Source organism: Poecilia mexicana, unplaced genomic scaffold (genome assembly GCF_051168715.1).
Source record: "Poecilia mexicana isolate PSO_F unplaced genomic scaffold, ASM5116871v1 scaffold_13, whole genome shotgun sequence".
Taxonomy (NCBI): Eukaryota; Metazoa; Chordata; class Actinopteri; order Cyprinodontiformes; family Poeciliidae; genus Poecilia; species Poecilia mexicana.
The window spans coordinates 17,811,876-17,830,752 of record NW_028263382.1 but is presented as its reverse complement, the minus strand read 5'-3'; the positions used below and the strand labels follow the sequence as shown (position 1 = coordinate 17,830,752).

General features: G+C 40.0%; 1 protein-coding gene across 3 annotated transcripts in view; it reads right to left on the bottom strand.

Annotated features, from left to right (window-relative positions):
* Window positions 1-18,354, bottom strand: part of ets1 (ETS proto-oncogene 1, transcription factor) — a 41,360-nt gene extending 23,006 nt beyond the window's left edge. Inside the window, exons 1-2 of one of the 3 annotated variants that reach the window (XM_014969836.2) lie at window positions 18,258-18,354; window positions 14,336-14,483 (exon numbers count right to left, since the gene is read on the bottom strand). In XM_014969836.2, coding sequence (XP_014825322.1) covers window positions 14,336-14,483; window positions 18,258-18,326 — 217 coding nt within the window. In that variant the 5' untranslated portion in view covers window positions 18,327-18,354. Of the gene's footprint in view, window positions 1-910; window positions 1,283-14,335; window positions 14,484-18,257 lie in introns of those variants that run through there. The other 2 variants (XM_014969838.2, XM_014969839.2) reach the window with 2 other exon arrangements.
* Window positions 18,355-18,877: the final 523 nt, after the last annotated feature.

Below are 18,877 nucleotides of genomic sequence, written 5' to 3'. Positions count from 1 at the left end.
CCAAAACAGCTCAAAACTGTGGCCAAACCCATCACTACTGCTTGTATAATCCCTCCAGCCAGCCAAGAGCTGGAGAGGCAAGCCTCAGCAGTGCAGATTCATCACCTCAGCCTGCCTCTCCTTTCCTCTGGATACTCCATTTCAGCCACTTAGGAGAAGGAGGAGGAGGCGAAGGTAGTGAGGACAGAGGAAAGGGAGGCAATGGAGAGGGGGGTTATTAGGGACCACTGATTGTCTCCAAGGTGAAAAGTCAAAGCTCTACCCTGCATGACATGGGATATGTAGAGATGGGTAGGAGAAGGGAATAAGTTGCACAACATAATCTAAAAAAAAAAACAAACAAAAAACATAACTATGAACTAAATATGAGCAATGTCTCAATTAGAGATCAAAAATTCAGAATGGGAAAAAGTAAGATACTCAAAAATGCCATGTTTCACAAACATATCCCAGCTAGGTGATATGCTATCACGTTTAAACTTTATTTTAATCTTAAGTAAGTGATGCAAAGTGTTCGCAAAACTTTAAGATTATAGGAAATGCACGTTTGGCCTAATGTAAAGTTCACAGCCCAATGCATTCAATAACAATGACGCGAAACACGCATACAGTACGGTACAGCCTATTGCATGACTGTGGAGCCTCAGGCGTGACAGCGTTTTTCTTTGCGTGTTCTCCAATATTGAGCAACAAAACAGTCTTAGTACATTAAAGGCGTCCAGGACGTTTTGTCCCCTTACTTTTAGCGCGTCTAATTGGTGAGAATCAGCGCTGTGCTTTACTCATTAACGTAATCTGTCACCGACCGGGTCGCCTTAGCTACGAGAAACAAAAAAAACATCTAAGGAGTGATGTTAGTCCCGTGCTAACTGTCAAAGCGCTTAATAAGAGGAAGAGTTGTCTTACTCACCGTCCATCTTTTCAGCCTTTATGATCGTTAACGTCGGTTTCATATCGACAGCTGCCGTCATGATCATCAGATCAGCGTGGTTTGAAAAAAAAAAATGCCGCGTTCCTTTTTTTTTATTATTATATTAACAGCTCCAAAAGAGGGGGAAAAACTCAATAAGTGGGTAAAATCTGCTCCTCCTTTGGCGATTCTAATTCTATTCTCCTCACACTACAACACGAATAAGATTCTTTTACTCTAACTTATCTCGTTGTCTCTCTCCCTCACCGATGCATACACACACACTCCCTCTTTTCCTCGTTCTTTCTTACTCACTCACTCACTCACTCACTCTGTATCTCTAGCCATGGGCGTTGCATTTTGCACAGACCCGAAGCGCTGCGACTGTCGAAGGGGGCGGTGTTTGAGGGGCTGACTTGCCAGTTGATTCACAATTCAATTACTATGTCCCACTCTTACCATCCCACCCTCCCACTCATACACACACAAAGAGCCGATCACACCCCCTCATTTTGTAGTGTGAAAATACTCTTGCCAAGACCACAGGACGTCATCAAACGTATGACTCGTTCCCGAAAATTCCTCTTTTTCCAAGAACATGAAGACAGTTTTAAAAAGTAGGGCTCAGTGTTGAGTGCCTTGAATGACTTGTTCATTATTTAGGCAAATGATTTTAAACGACACTGCAAAGAGTTTATTAAAAGGCTTTGATTCTTGGTATTTTGAGCCATGATGTTTGGAGTCTAACTTCAGTAGAAACAAACTTTGCTTACAAATGAAACATTTACTTCGGCATCTTCTTCCTGGTGCAGAGGACAGGACTGACATTGCTATGACAGTCAAATATAGTTAAGGCTGATAGTAAAATTGTTTACAACTTGCACCTCATCACTAATAATGTTTATGTAATAAACAGTGTGAAGCACTGCAGTCCGGTAGTCTGCTTGCCTCATTCTTGGCTTATTAGGTAGCTGCAAAACAACAAAATGTTAGATGAAACATGAATGGTTCAAGGTTTCCAGAATAACAGTGACAGTTCTTGTGTGCATTGCACTCTGGGCAGGTGCCCCCTTTTCTATGTGCAACCAAAAGTGTCTACGCCAAGCACAAAACGTATCCAGAAAAATAAATAAATAAATGTGATTGGTCAGAAATCTAAAGAAACTCAGTGAATGTTAATTTTCTAACAATTAGTCTTGGTGCAAAGTTGGATAGCTAGAATGATGATTGAATTGATTTCTAAACTATTTTTGATGTCACATACAATCATATTTTTTGTTGACATGGAAAGTGCACACATCACAAACTGTTTTAAAGTGCCTACATAATTACATTGGGTAACACTTTATTTGAAGGGGGTGAATAAGACTGACATGACACTTTCATAAACATGACATAACACCTGTCATGAACACCAATAAGCCTTCATGAATATTTATGACTGTTGTCATAAAGTGTCATTCGGTAAATTATGACACTTTTAATACAAAGTTGACATTATTCAAAATGTCTTTATGACAACTTGGCATTAACCAAGAAATCATTACTGATATAAATCTGTTATAAAAGTATTACTGATTGCAATTTAAAAATTAGGTATCTTTATGTTATTAAAGATAAAGTTTAAACAGTAATGATTTCTTGGTTAATGTCAAGTTGTCATAACAAAGACATTTTGAATAATGTCAATTTTGTATTAAAAGTGTCATAATTTACCGAATGACACTTTATGACAACAGTCATAAATATTCATGAAGGCTTATTCATGTTCATGACAGGTGTTATGTCATGTTAATGACAGTGTCATGTCAGTCTTATTCACCCCCCTTCAAATAAAGTGTTACCTTACATTGCCTATGTTTGACATTGACATTGTCTCAAATTGGGCTTTAAAGTATCTGTGTTTACTGTAATATTAATCAGTGTAACTCTTGCCAACTTACACTTCTACAGTTTTCAATTAGACATAGCTAAATACTAGTGAAAGTCCTTAAAAAGATCAAAATAGTTCTTTATTTTAGCAAGGAATCAGTTACTTTAACATCATTGGTCACCCAAAGTGCATACTAGTACTTCTTGCAGAAAACTGCTTAGAGCGTTGTTTCGCCACCCACAGGCCCTGCAACTCTGAGGAGACGACACTATTACTCATATTAAAAACCGACACTCTGTCTCTAAATGGGACCAAAAATAACACAATAAATGGCCACAGTTTAGTTACTCTCCACTGTGTTGTAAGCCCTGGTATTTGTATAATTATGACTGAAAACTAAATAATTGACAGGGGTAAAATAGAAAAAGAATTCATGTTAAGGTATAGTGTCTTTCGTTCAAAACATCTCTTTAAAGTCTTGGGCAAGCCTAGCCTTCCCCATAATTCACCCCCATAAACACTTCAGAGTATTTCCTGTTCGCCTCTTACAGATCAATAAAAACCTGCCATGTCTATTTACTTCACATTACTGAATCAGTTAACAGTGCCTAAAATGCAGCTTCACAAATAGATGCACATATCCACCTAGGTAAAGTTTAAAAATAGTGTAGTCTTTCTAACTTTAATTTTAATCTAACAATAAAATCTGCCAAACCAGGCCTGCTGTCACCATGATCATCAATGAAAATCCAGTTTCCTAAGGTAAACTGGGTGCTCTAGTTCTAATTTAGCCCCTTTTTATGAAGTTTTGTGCTTTCATATTGACAGTAATTAGGAACAATGGTCATGTCTTACTGGAAATTGAATCAAAATCTTGTTCTGCCACTGAAAATGAACAACGACAAGAGAAAGATTGGGCTCTCCAGCCGCAGTAAGTCTGTGCACAAGGCTCTGCCATTAGGGGCTATCTCCCATGGCAACAGAAACTCTAATAACAGATTCTAATATTATTGCTTTTAACAACAACAAGAAAATTGAATGTACAGGATAGATGAGGAATGATGCAAGTACTATCTATCTGAAGTTCATTACTGAAACAATCTACATGGTTTCTACATCAGGCTCCTATTTTCTAAGCAACCAGCCTCATTGTGACTGACAGCTTGCCCGTTATTACAATACCTGTGCATGTGCCTCATGCATGTATTTCTAAATGGGATGATCTGGAAAGAGACAGGGGAGCCAGGATTATTGATCATATATGGATTTTTAAACCGGTGGTACTTCACTGGCTCCATTAGCCGCCCCGTATCAGGTTTCATTGGCATGATAGCAGTCTCATCTGAGAGGAGCACTAGCGGATTCTGTATTGAGAAGAGCTGCCTCACCAGAGGGGCTGAGGGTGGAAAAGAATGGAACAGTACTTCTCAATTCACATCAGCTAGCCTGACCATCACTCGCTCGCTCTTTCTGACTGAACCTCTTTGTTTTCTGTTAATGAACTCCCTTCATTTCTGTTCTTAGAAGGACAGCCTGGGTTCCTTTGCGCCCGAGGGCAGCCATTTAAGGTTTAATGGCATTGCTGACTAACATTGAGTCTGGAGTCACTGTAGGACATTTTACTTTGGACTTCCTTTTGGTTTTACTTACCGAAATCAGTTTAACTGCAGCAAAAAGCCAATTTAATTTAATTTTCCGCTTTGCTCATTTTCTCCCTTTGCAAAAGGTTATAACAACTGATTCAGCATGAAATATGACAGTATAAAAGTAAACTCCTTCCTTTATCACAAATCCATTCTTTAGACCACAACTGGTGTTATTAATGGGATATTTCAGGAAATTTGAGGTGAAGCTCTGGCAAAAGGTTAAAAGCAGTCAACAGCTTACCAAAAGCTGTTTTCATTTATATATACAGATTATTTATAAATATGAATGACAAGTCCAAGCTAAAGCCAAAACTAAAACAGAGTTTTACCATCTCAAAACACTTTCAAACCCAAACTTTATTCTAATTCTATTTATTGAACCTTTAACACTTTGCCACCTTTGCATAGAGTTAAACAACTGAGGCATTTGCAGCTAGGAGTAAAGTAGTAACTTCTATAGCAGTAAATGTGAATGTCACTTTGATGATTATTCGACTGATTCATCTGGGAGTTATCCCGCAATGGATTTGTCCTTAAAATCAGAGCTGAAAATTATGTTTTACCAGAGTATAGTGTGTTCAAGTTGAGTTGGAAAACCAATGAGAGTCTCCAGTTGTTTAGTTTCTAACTAGTCTTAGCAATGCAAACCCCTGGCAATTTATTTCTTATGTTATCTGAACAAACATACATAACATTTTCATAACCAACACTATGTGCAACCAGTTTGAAGAGATGCAAACTTAAGCGATGTTTGCTACATTTCCTGTTTTACATGTACAGCAGCCATATTGGATACTAAATTCAGTACTGCTCAACCCTCAGATTTTCCCCATCAGGAGTGTTCTTATTGTTTGCTTTTTTTGGGTAAGTGACAATTTGAAGTTTAATACAATAGTACTGTATTATAAACTGCAATGATGATTTTGAGATCTCATAGGCCTTGCCTGACAAGTCCTAAGCGTCATCCTGCGGGGCAATCAATCTGGATTTATACTGAACAAAGACACAGAGTATCTAGGAGAAGTGAGACATTAAGTGATTATATCCTTTTAACAGAACCTGTTTTATGCAATGATCTCAGATCCAATGTCACTATAAAACTCTCATCTTTTGCTATTCCCAATGAATAGCAAAAGATGAGAGGGAAATAAAGAGCACAATCAACACTGGTTAAACACACAGCAGCCAATTTTATATTAGCCTAGGAAGTTTTTGTTCTAAGCAACTATTGTTAAAACAAACTGTGTCTTTTCCTGTCTAGTCAATGTGATTGTTAATTGTCTTCCAGTCAGAAAACAGACATCCAGTGTTTGTACTAGACCTGTCTCCGATCAAAGAAGTTTGGTTTCAGCATCTCCGATCTTCACCTGGCAAATGCTGTTTCCATGGTTTTGACAGTTAGCAGGCTTCACTCATTTGTGCTGCAGCGCAGCAGCCACCGGCTAAAGCAGTTCTCTCTCTCTCCCTCTCTTCTTGCTGCTTGCTGCTTTCTGCCGCTGCCGACTGTCTCTCATTGGCACATCTGCGTTGCCTGCCTGTCTGTAATCCTTAGATGTAACCGTTGCACCTGCTGCTTTTCACAGAGTTAACGGAAAGGTTATTCGATTTAGAGCAATCCGTACAGCTGTCAAGTGATATTTGTGTTTGATGTTGGCACCCTCCCAGCAGGTTGCAAGGGTTAGTTCTGCTCAAAGTCTTTTGAGTTCTCCCCACCCCCCCCCACTTCATGTCTGTAAGACTGCTAAATGGTGATCCATATGTAGGATTACACTGAAACATGTCTCAGACAAAAGATAGAGTATGACGTGATGTGTTCGGTATGGCATGTGAATAGACACCATTTAGCATGTCATCAATCAGACACTCATTTATAGCCACTCAAGCATGCACACAGACGGGTGATGGACACACACACACGGACACGCACTCATAGGGACAAAGAGAAAGAGGGCAGACAGTCAAACAGTAAAACAGTGGGGTCTTTGTGGCCGCTGTCTGGGAGCTCAGTCACAGCTCTATCTGTGTGAAGGTGCCACAGGCTGGATGCACTCCTGCTGAGATCAGACGCTCAGTTGAGAAAAGAACCCTGCACACATGAGCGTGTGGCCGTGCTCGTGTACATCTCTTCCCTAGGCCTCACATTCCAAAGTATCTTCCGATAGCATGCGATGGTGTGCGCATCTGCTACTGAATAATGTGCATGTAAGTGCACTGGGAAAGTAGCGGGGGCCTCCCTGAACAAAGGCTCAGCTCTTTTCTGAACAATTAGCTTCGCTAAAAAGGACATCTCTTCCTCCATTAGTGGCACCACGTGCCCCCCATCACTCCATTGTGCTGATAATTCAATTATCCCCACCCCCCTGTGAGGCTCTTTGCCTCCCAGACTTCCCTCTCTCTGTCTTCCCCTCCCTCCTCACTTTTAGAAGCTCAGTTTGAGAAGAGCCTCTTCTACCTCAGAGCTAGAGGGTTATTTGGTAAGTATGTGTTTTTAATTTACTGTGCATTACAGTCAACAGTAACACTCAAAGAAATGGTACTATAAATCAGGCATACAGTAGCAGACTAGAGGCAGCTGATGTTCTTTTTGATAAACTGTCTTCTTCCATTTAATAGATGACCTCAAGCTACCACGGACTGATCTGGACTCTTTTATGTCCAGATCAAATTCACACGAATTCGCATGAATTCCCACGTATTCACACATATTCACGACAACAATTGTTAGTTCACTCTCATTAGACATAGCAGAGAATATAATCATGCCTTACGATTCATTCAAACAAAGGGGAAATCTCTCTAAGGGTTTATTAAAGCACCACCTTTCCTGATGAGCTGGCATCTGTTGCATCATGTCCCATCAGTGATTGCGTAGCTTTTGGAACTGTGTGTTCTCCAGCTAAGATCTGCAATGAGTCATTGCATTAGCAGAGGGAACTTACCACACAACACTTCCTAGAAATAAAACTTGCGGTACTCTGGAAAAGAGAACACACAATATGGCCTGTTTGACATATATACAGGTGCTGGTCATAAAATTAGAATATTGTGATAAAGTTCATTATTTTCCATAATGTCATGATAAAAATTAAATTGTCATATATTTTAGATTCATTGCACACCAACTGAAATATTTCAGGTCTTTTATTGTTTTAATTTTGATGATTTTGGCAAACAGCTCATGAAAACCCAAAATCCCTGTCTCAAAAAATTAGAATATTATGAAAAGGTTCTCTGAACGAGCAATAAAAATAATCATCTGAATCAACAAAGTAACTCTAAACACCTGAAAAAGATTCCTGAGGCCTTTAAAAACTCCCAGCCTGGTTCGTTACTCAAAACCGCAATCATGGGTCAGACTGCTGACCTGACTGCTGTCCAGAAGGCCATCACTGACATCCTCAAGCAAGAGGGTGAGAAACAGATAGAAATTTCTGAACGAATCGGCTGTTTGCAGAGTGTTATATCAAGGCACCTCAGTGGGAAGTCAGTAGGAAGGAAAAAGTGTGGCAGAAAACGCTGCACAACGAGAAGAGGTGACCGGACCCTGAGGAAGATTGTGGAGAAGGGCCGATTCCAGACCTTGGGGGAAGCAGTGGACTGAGTCTGGAGTAGAAACATCCAGAGCCACTGTGCACAGGCGTGTGCAGGAAATGAGCTACAGGTGCCGCATTCCCCAGGTCAAAGGTCAAGCCACTTTTGAACCAGAAACAGCGGCAGAAGCGCCTGACCTGGGCTACAGAGAAGCAGCACTTTGGACCACTGTTGTTCAGTGGTCCAAAGTACTTTTTTCGGATGAAAGCAAACTTTGCATGTCATTCGGAAATCAAAGTGCCAGACTCTGGAGGAAGACTGGGGAGAAGGAAATGCCAAAATGCCAGAAGTCCAGTGTCAAGTACCCACAGTCAGTGATGGTCTGGGTGCCATGTCAGCTGCTGGTGTTGGTCCACTGGGTTTTATCAAGGGCAGGATCAATGCAGCCGCTATCAGAAGATTTTGGAGCACTTCATGCTTCCATCTGCTGAAAAGTTTTATGGAGATGAAAATTTAATTTGGTCTGGAATCGGCCCTTCTCCACAATCTTCCTCAGGGTCCGGTCACCTCTTCTCGTTGTGCAGCGTTTTCTGCCACACTTTTTCCTTCCTACTGACTTCCCACTGAGGTGCCTTGATATAACACTCTGCAAACAGCCGATTCGTTCAGAAATTTCTATCTGTTTCTCACCCTCTTGCTTGAGGATGTCAGTGATGGCCTTCTGGACAGCAGTCAGGTCAGCAGTCTGACCCATGATTGCGGTTTTGAGTAACGAACCAGGCTGGGAGTTTTTAAAGGCCTCAGGAATCTTTTTCAGGTGTTTAGAGTTACTTTGTTGATTCAGATGATTATTTTTATTGCTCGTTCAGAGAACCTTTTCATAATATTCTAATTTTTTGAGACAGGGATTTTGGGTTTTCATGAGCTGTTTGCCAAAATCATCAAAATTAAAACAATAAAAGACCTGAAATATTTCAGTTGGTGTGCAATGAATCTAAAATATATGACAATTTAATTTTTATCATGACATTATGGAAAATAATGAACTTTATCACAATATTCTAATTTTATGACCAGCACCTGTATATATATATACATATATATATATATATATATATAGAAGTATATAGAAATACTTCTATATATATACTTCTATATATATACTTCTATATATATATATATATATATATATATATATATATATATAGAAGTATATAGACATACTTCTATATATATACTTATATATATATATACTTATATATATATATATATATATATATATATATATATATATATATATATATATATATATATATATATATATATATATATATATATATATATATAAGTATTTCAAAACAGCAACTATTGACAAATATTGTCTCTGTTTTAATCATTTGGAGACTCATATTGTTGTTGAATGGCTTCTTCTATGTTGCTTCCCCACGTTGAGGCTTTCTCTCCCAACTGCAGCCAATTACATCACTTTCAAACTGGTGGTATTTTGCTCATGATTAAAGCCAATATAGGCTGATCCCATCTTTGCTGTCAGCCATAACAAACAGTTTGTGTTTTACTGTGCCGTTTTGCAAACTATGTGTTAGACACTAACTGTTAGCAACTTTTAATGAAAGCAGTAAAATCGTAATGAAAATAATGTGTTTGATTTAATTCAGCCTCGGGCCTCCAGTTAAATTAATCAGTTGGGTTGGGTTGAACTTGGACACAATGCCTATGTGTTTGGTCTGAATCAGGTTGGATTTTTTTTAAAGTCCAATCTAAACTCTATCACAGATTTCTACTTCAGATACGGATCAGGAGGAAGTTATGAGGCTTGGAGTTCAGACCCCAGCAGGTGAAGAGCTCACAATTTAAGCTGAGTTGTTGCATTCATATTTTCCATTGGATAAGTTTAAAAAAAAAAAAGTAAAATGAGACTTAAAAAAGGTAGGTCAGTTTTTCAGGTAGTGTTCATGGCTAACACAGCAGCTAATCATTAGCAAAAGATAACAAAAAAAAGTATGAGTAGATCATGACTATCATGACTTATTATTAACAAAGTGGGTTGTAAAAGGAAAATGACCAACGGCTTCCTTTGATGTGTCACTTCTCAGAGCCTGTTTCAAGAAGGAGGATAAGGATCCAGTGTAATGCTGTTTTACTAAATTCCACTTCTCACTCAGCAAAGCCTAAAGCTAAAATCTACAAATGTCCCAGCTGGTAGAAACAGATTGTCTCTTTCCTCTGTTAATTGACTAGCCTGGGTGTTTACATCATACTGCGCGGTTCAAATATAGGACCAAGGCAGCTATGCAACCCATTCCTCCACAGTTGTCTGTTGGTTTTCCGCGTTTCCACTCTTGTTTTGTTACATTGTTAGAGGGGGAAGTGTGCACTGGTCTGATTAGCATCACTGTTTCCTCCTTTCCCATAACCCCCCGGACCCCAGCAGGCTGCCTGTTTACTTTTAGAAATAAAAAATGGGCCTGCGCCCGTGAGGACGTGCCCCTCATCAGAGACGGGGCCCCCCCTTCCCTCCCTCTTTCCCTCCACTCCTCTCCCCACCATCACCACTGCCAGAGCTCCACATCTCAGATCCTCCTCTTCTTCTCTTCTCCTCCCACTGTCACTGTTGCGGTCCTGTGTCTTATCCCATTTCCTTATCCGTCCTTGCTCCTAAAACTGTATTCCTCCCTCTCCCTTTTGCTTGATCCCCCACAAGTCCCCTCCTATTCCGACTGTCCAGCTGTCAAATCATATCAAATAAAACGCAGGCCAATGGTCCCTGAGAGGCAGATCACAGCTGTGGCTCCATGCACTAAATGTGAGTGCATGTTTAAATGTACACTGAACTCACAAGTGCCTGGGAGTGGATGTGTGTACTATCTGCGTGTGTGCGCTTGCGTGCGTGTGTGTGTGTGTTTCGGCTTTACTGAATGGAAGGATGCTGTAATACAATACTCGCCAGAGTGCAGGGTGTGAATTTAATGAATGAATACATAGAGTGTGCATCACTGCATGATGTTAGCAGGATGCACACATATATGTAGGATGTAGCTGCGCCTGGATTTCAGTGAGACTGCACAGACAAACACACTTCATCTTCTTTTCTTTCATTCTTGTCTTCCCTTGCAGACACATATAAATAATTTCCAAAGTGGGAAGTTACAGCAGGTTCCCTTGGTGTAAGTGTTGGATGGTTGAAGAGTGGAGCTGTATAAACAACACTATGGCATGGCTGTCGTCAGGAAGGAGTGTGTGTGACATTGGGCTCAGGGCCAAACATACAAAGTTTCTTTTTTCTTCTTTTTTTCAACTCCCCCCCCCACCCCCCCAACCTCACATCTGTTCTGAACTGTTTCTTTCTCACACTGTCACATTTCATTTAGCAAACACTTAATCTATTTGCAATGAGAAAAGTAATATTAGATCCAACATTTTAAACCTTTTAAGTAAAAAGCCAACATGTTATGTGGAATCAAAACTATTGCAATAAGTCTTAGTTCTGAGGCATGTATGCTGAAAGCTAAACATATATCTGCAAAAACACTTTGTCTACTTAAAAACATGTCCTTTAGGCAAAAAAAAAAAAGTGCTGTTAAAATGTTTAAATTTAAAGAGAGATTTGAACAGTTCAGCTTAGTTTGAATAAAACATGTGGGACTTGTAAGAATATTTTACTGTTTATTTTAATATTTGTGGTAGAGGGGGCAACATTAAGGTTATTCGGTTTAACTTCTGTTTCATTTTTGATTGGGTGGATGAATTTAGAGAAACCTTTCAGTCATTAGTTTCCTCATAAAAAACACACAGCAATGCACACAATTACTGTCAAAAACATAAACAGAACTCTAATACACTGTTGCTGCATTTCTTTAACAGTGAGTTGGGAGATCTTTTGGCCTCCCCTCTAATTTCTTGCAAAACTATTCATACCTTTTGAACCTCTTCCCATTTTGATCTGTTACAACAAATTTTATTTGGTTTCAGTGTGACTGATCAGAATCATATCAGTATCAAATTATTCAAGTAGATGGAACAAGAATACTTTCCAAACGGCATTTCAATTCAGCCCCCATGTTACTCAGGTACTCCTTAAATAGTATCCAATGCAATCAATTGGTCTTGCCAAGTCAACCTAGGCAGACAACTTAGTCTACCTATTTGTAATTTAAACCGCATTAAGAATGCAGGTGGTCTGTTACCTAAAATATATGTTAAAGAACATATATGAACAAATAGCTTTATGAAGACCAAGGAATGCAGAAGGTCAGGGATATGGTTTAAAACAGGGTTAGATTATAAAATAATATCTCAATCTCTCAACATGTTATACCATGTGGTTCAATTTGTACAGTTTGTAAAGTGACAAAAACACCTATAACTCTGGAGGAGCAACAATGATCCACAGTTTGGCTTTGAGCGTGTGCCGATAAGACAACTACTAATCGTACAAAAAAAAAAAAAAAAAAAAAAAAAAAAAAAGCCGTTGCTGAAAGAATGCCGTAAGATGTCCTACTTGAAGCCTGCCAAAGATCATAGGGATCAAACAAGACATGTGGAAGAAGGTGCTCTGCTAAGATAAGACTAAAGTTCAATTCTTTGGCCTACGTGTGTAGGTGACTAAGGCTGAATGTCACCCTATACCCTGAAACGTAAAGGTGGAAGCGTCACACTACAGACAAACTTTTCTTCAGCAGGTCAGGGAAGCCGGTAAGAGTTGGTGATAAGGTGAAGCAACACACATATGGCATAAACATTGAGTAAAAACTAATAAGTGCTGCAATGGACTTGAAATTGAGGCAGAGATTCGCCTTTCAGCAGGACAAGAACCCTAAAACTCAGTTCCTTTGTCTGGAATGGTTCAGACATGTTTTAGAATTATGTAGTTGAACTCCAGACTGATATACAATTAACATTGAAACATTCAGTCTATTTATTTATTTATTTTTTACTTTTGAAAACTGTTCTTTGCGTTGAGATAAAATACATTGGAGTTTATAGTTGCATGAAAAAAAAAAAGAAAAAAAAAGAAACCAAACTCAGTCTGAACACCGTTATCTGGCACTGTATTTGGAAAAAGAAAGAGCCTTTTAAAGAGTTTGAGAGAAATGAGTCAAAGCAACGGCTCAGCATGTGGAGACTGTGTCAGAGGTTTTTTAGCTGCGTTTGAGGTTAACAGCAACTCATAACGGCCTGCGCCTGTAGCACAGAAACCTCAGCAACTCCACATGACACCCCTGCATAGATGCAAATGACTTGAGTATCTCCAGGTGTCTAAAAATGTAAAAAATGCGGTCTGCCTTGATTTGAGTGGCGGACGACGGCAAATAAAAGGTCAACGCTCGGCCATTTCTTTCCACTTCGCAGCAATGTTTACGTCAACAGTTTAGCACTGGGAGGAATGAAGCAAATGCTCCAAAGGAGTGTGTCTCTGGCAACAAACATCAGCAAATCCCATCAAATCCTCACTCCCTCTCAGTCACAAATATGCATACACACACATTTGGTTACTTAGCCCCCCAACTCCTTCCTCGAACTCCACCTCCCTTCACTGCCACCTCTCCTGGGACCAAACTTGAGGCTTGGGAAAAAGATGGCCGCCCTTTGGCCCCCTGTCTTGCCCCCTTGCATCCAGCACAGGGAGGTGACGGAAGAAAGCTTGTGTCCCCCAGGCACCCCCACCCTCCTTCCATGGCGCGCATCCCAGTCCACCAGCATCAATCACTTTTGAGGACTACAAGGGGCCAGAGTCAAACACAGGGAAATGCACTGGAAAGAATGTTCTAGCTTAAAATAAAACTGATTTGAAAAACAATTAAATACAATCTAGAATGAGAGGAGAGGGGACAGTAAATATTCAGGGAATGTCTCTGTCCCCAGAAATACAACAGGAGGGAGATAGGATGAACAGAGGAACTGGAGGGCGTCTGGTAAAGGCATTGCCCCTCAGGGTCGGCATAACCATCATCCCTTGTGCGGCAGATCAGGAAGAGCAGGCCAAAGCTGAGACTTCACATGTGTGCTCAAGTGAAAGTTTGCTTCTATAGCTGTAGTTTTGTGGAGAAGGAAATCTGTTTGCCCCAGAACTCAGCTGGACTGAATCTTCACATGTTAGATTCAGGATTGAATTTAAGATCCAGATGAGTTCTGAGTTTACAGGAAAATGTTACGGTCCTCATGATGTTATTTGTTCACTTATGTTCTCTAAGAAACCAAAGACACTTTCACAGAACACCTGGATTTACCCTCAGAATAAATTCTACACAGATGGAGTTTATCTACATCTTTGACTACCTTTGGAGGTAATTGGCTACGCAGGAGGTTATTTAGCTTGTATAGTAACCTGACCGGAGCCGTCTCCTTATCTCTTACCTGTGGGACACATGTCATGGCCTTCTGGGACCTCCTGAAGGGGTATTTCATGTGGATGAATTGGTTGTGAGGGGTAGAACTGCTGCTGGGGGTGAACCACACCTGGGAGCTGGTTTTGAGGGCCCATTGCCACTCCTCCACTTTGTCTCTGGAGACAAACAGAGGACACACGTTCCACAGTTAACTTCCATTCATATATGTTTAGTGTTGCATAATTGATCTGCACGGGACAGTTGATGAAGAACAAAGTCTGCTCTCTTCCTACTACAAATATTGTGTTGTTTTTAGAGCTGTCAAAATGTACATTGGTAATTAATTTGATTCTGAATGTCTCTCATGGTGACATATTTGATGTTGTTTTGTTACAATCCATACGTCATCATGGATGTTGTAAACCTTAACACAAAGAAATCTGTCTGGTGGCTTTTGCTTATAAAGTAACCGTAGATTTTGAAAGACGCATTTTTTCTTTGTTTTCGTGTACAGATAAGCCTTGCATCTAAATTTGACTCATCGGGTTTATCTTCGCTGTGTGTGTTTTATTTTGTTTATACAGCAGCTTATCATGGAAACATTCATGCAAGAAGCTGAACTAGATGAGGGGGGGGAGTCTAACGTCAGCACTTGATGCAGGAGCCTAAGGAGATACTGGATTCTGTTTGGATACAGCGAATGCAGGGAGGGAAATAGCCAATAGGCCATTTTAGCTCTTTTTTAAAAAAATTATTATTATTTTTACATTTTGGAATGATAATAAGTAGATGACTAATGTAGTCTGTGTTTCCATTTTTAGTATATGGGCATAATACCAAATGTGTTTCATTTTTAAACTTCTCCAGAAAGTGTCTCACTACTCGGACATTTATTTATTTCACGTTTGCAATTTAAGAAAACTAACCACAATGCAAGACTTCCAAATGTTGTTTGTCATTTATGTGTCTGACAGCCTGGCAGACAGAGTGATCTGATAAGCAGCCTCTGTTTAGGCCGAGCAGCATTTATCATCCAGGTTCACGGATGACTAATGTGGTCAGACGAACGGGGAGGGCAGCTTTGAGAGATTTGCATGGAGCGCTGTTATCATCTATCGAGATTGTCAGCAAGTGGGGTAAGTTAGATAGGCACGGAAGGAGCTACATGGGAGATTTCTAGATTACGCAAACATAGAGACATGATAAAATCAAACCTGAGATATCTCTTGATCAGTGTGAGTGTAGATCAACTTTCAATGTCAGGCCAGCAGTTTATGTAGGTTTGAAAACAATATTTTTTTTTACCTTAATTTACATACAGAATATTCCACCTTTGTTAATGTTTTGCTACTCCTCTCTGCTTTATTTCCATAAAGTACCAAAAACTTTTCTTCTTTTAACCTATTATGATTATTAGACTGTGCTTCTTTGGCTAGATTTTTCACGAGGAAAGCAATTCTTACATATTTAGCACATTTGTTCATACTGATTAACTGCATTGTCCTTGTTCCAGGTCTACTTCAAGACAGAGTGTCTCTCTGATCTGTAAAGTCTTGTGATTCACAACCCACTGTTCTAACCCTGCCAAACTATTTTGAATCAGTCTTGCATTTCTATGGAGATGCACATCTTTGAGAGAGTAACTTTTCAGCATCACCTATTCATGCAACTGACATTGTCGCATCTCCAGCAGGCCAGGCTGACTTCAAAATTTAGTGAAAATGCCTAGAACTTCTGGGGCTTGAATGTAGCAATTTGGTGTCGACATTTTGGTATTCAACAAGTTCTCATTGTCTTTTTTATTTTATTATTGTGGTCTCAGTAATTTGTTCCTCACCTTCGTGTATTTACTCACATTTACTGAGCATTGTGTACTATAATGCTATCATTAAAGCCCCGGCAAATTCAAGGTGAGAAGAGTACACAATTTAACAATTTCAAGTTACAAAGTATTTTTCATGAGCCAGTTGGTGCTAGTATGCAAATTTGCATACTTATGCAAGTCTGAGCTAGTATTGTGAGTTTTAGATGAGTGGATCTGTGCTTAAGCTTGGACCTGTATTTGGGAATCGGTAGTAAAAATGAAACATTGAAAGAGTGAGAGACAACTTATACATGCTGTGTGGGGCAGCCTCACCTCTGTCAGACTGCCGCAGGGCAGCTGTCGTAACAATCCAGTGACTTACCACCGTCAGAGTGTGAATGTGTGCCTGAACCGGTGAATGACTGAATGTAGTGCGAAATGCTTTGGGGTACTCTGGACTTGATAAGTGCTTTACAAGTAGAGGCCATGTGCCATTTGTAACATTGCATTTGGGTCCATTTTATTGGGACTGAAGCATACCATGAATGGCCAAATAAAATAAAACAGTTTGTAATAATCCTAAAAAAATGTTTTTATTACCAAAATAACATTACTGAAAGCTCTTTTCTCTTAGAAGACAGGTGGAAACTGAGAATATTATGCCATAAAGAACGCTGTATTTATCTTAGAGCAGCAATTAGGACTGCAAAGGTTTCAAACTAATCCATTAATCAGACTTAGCTTCTCTTGTTTCAGGTCAGTTGAATTGCCAAAACAATTTGTATTTGTCCCATTGCAACCTAAATCTTTATCTGTTAAACGATGGAATGTTTTTACCCATTCTTCTTGACAGAACTGTTTTAACTTGAGTCGGGTTTGTAGGCCATCTTACTCACACACACCTTTTCAGATGTGCCAATGCATATGCGTATCTCAGAAGAATGTACGATGGCTACTTCAAAATATTGATTTTGTTGTGTTTTAACCATTTTTCAACGAATTTGGTACAATGCTTAGGGTCATTTATATATTGGAAGAACCGTTGGTGTCTGACGTGTCACACATCACAACGATCATGTGTTCACTCAATTAAAATTCACACAATAAATTATTACAATACAGTTTTGCTAAGAAATGCCAAAGTATTTTACAAATAAAAGAAGCTATGAGTTTTCACAACTTATGTTTGTCTCTAGGTCTTTGGGATCCAACAGTCACTTCATTGCAAACATGAAATACATCACCCATACGGCTAGCCGTTTTTTTTTTTTTTTTTGTTTGTTTTTGCCAAAATTTATGTAAATTCAAGAGAACAAAGTTACCAATGTGACATGGCTTCACCTTTCGACCAAGCAACTGTGGTATACAGTCTTCTCAATTTCAAAGGCAAGCCTCACCACCTGAGCCAATTAGGAACTCTGTAGCTGCATCCTTCCGTATTGTCTATCAGACCAGGGAGGGGTTGCCATTTGCATGTAACCTCAGTCTATTATCCTAATGTGCTGGTGCTCTGCATACAAATGGAGGCATTTATTTTGCCGCTCCTTGGCCTTCACCCTTCAAATGCTCACCTGACAGGAATTCAAATGTTCCCACCTACCACTGTCTCTGACTCTGTGTTCGGTGTTCTCATTTCGGAGGCTGGAAGAAGCCTCGGTGCTCTTCCAAACAGATTGCTGGCTTTGCGGGGGAAAGGTGTCTGCCGACAGGGATTGTCTGATTGTTTAGTGGCAATGTCAGAGGCCTGCAGGTCTCATGATTTACAATATTACTTGCTAAATAGGAGCGCATGGTGCAGGGCGGTTGTGCAACCTGGGGGAAAAAGCTGTCTTGTTCAACAACTGTTTCCTAATTGTAAGTGAAATCCTGAGGAACAATCTGTACAAACAGAAACAGTATTATTGCAATGCTGATGGATTAAGCTCTTCAGAAAGTGTGTGCACCTTATGTACTGATGGAATCCAGAGTTGCTAAGCACACAGACATCAACTTCTGCACACATTCTTGTAAAGTGAGCTCCTGACATACGTACGCACACGCACGCACACACACACACACACACACACAGACTTCAACCCCTCTTACTGCAAGCCAGCTGCGTGGTAGGTAGCCCTAACACAGAGATAATTTACGACGGAGGTCCTACCGTTGCGCCCAGACGGTCACAGGGGTGAAGAGCTGGGTAGGAAGAAACTGGATCCATGTAGTAACTCATCACGGACGCTGCGGACAGGAGAAGCAGGGCCTGCTGAATGGATCAACATTCAAACAGCCCAGGCAGGGTGGGATGAGCTATCTGTCACACATTGTTTACACTTGGTGTGTACAATTGTGTAGAATGTGCTGTGTTTGTGAGTGGGGCTTGAAGGGAGGGGGGGAAAGGAAAAATTTGAACTAGGTCTCAGTAAGCTCCAACCTTAGCTACTAAAAAGAAAAGCTTTCCAAAAATACACATATATGTATATAACTGGATCTTTATTTAAGTAAATGATGTAAATGATTCCATCCTCTACAAATCTGACATTCCCATCACTTCCCCCTCTGTCGCTTTCCTTTCCTATTATGCTATCACCTCCTTTCATCAAACCCAAATCTTCTTCCTCCTCCTCTTCCCCCTCCTCCCCTCTTCCCCTTTTCCTCTTCTCCTGCTCCTCCTCAACTCGCTCCCAGACATTTTACTTCTCACTTAACTAGACGCGAAGCTGCAGGATTAGTACACTAGAGGGGAAGCGGTGTATATGGGCAGTAGCATTCTGCAACACAGGT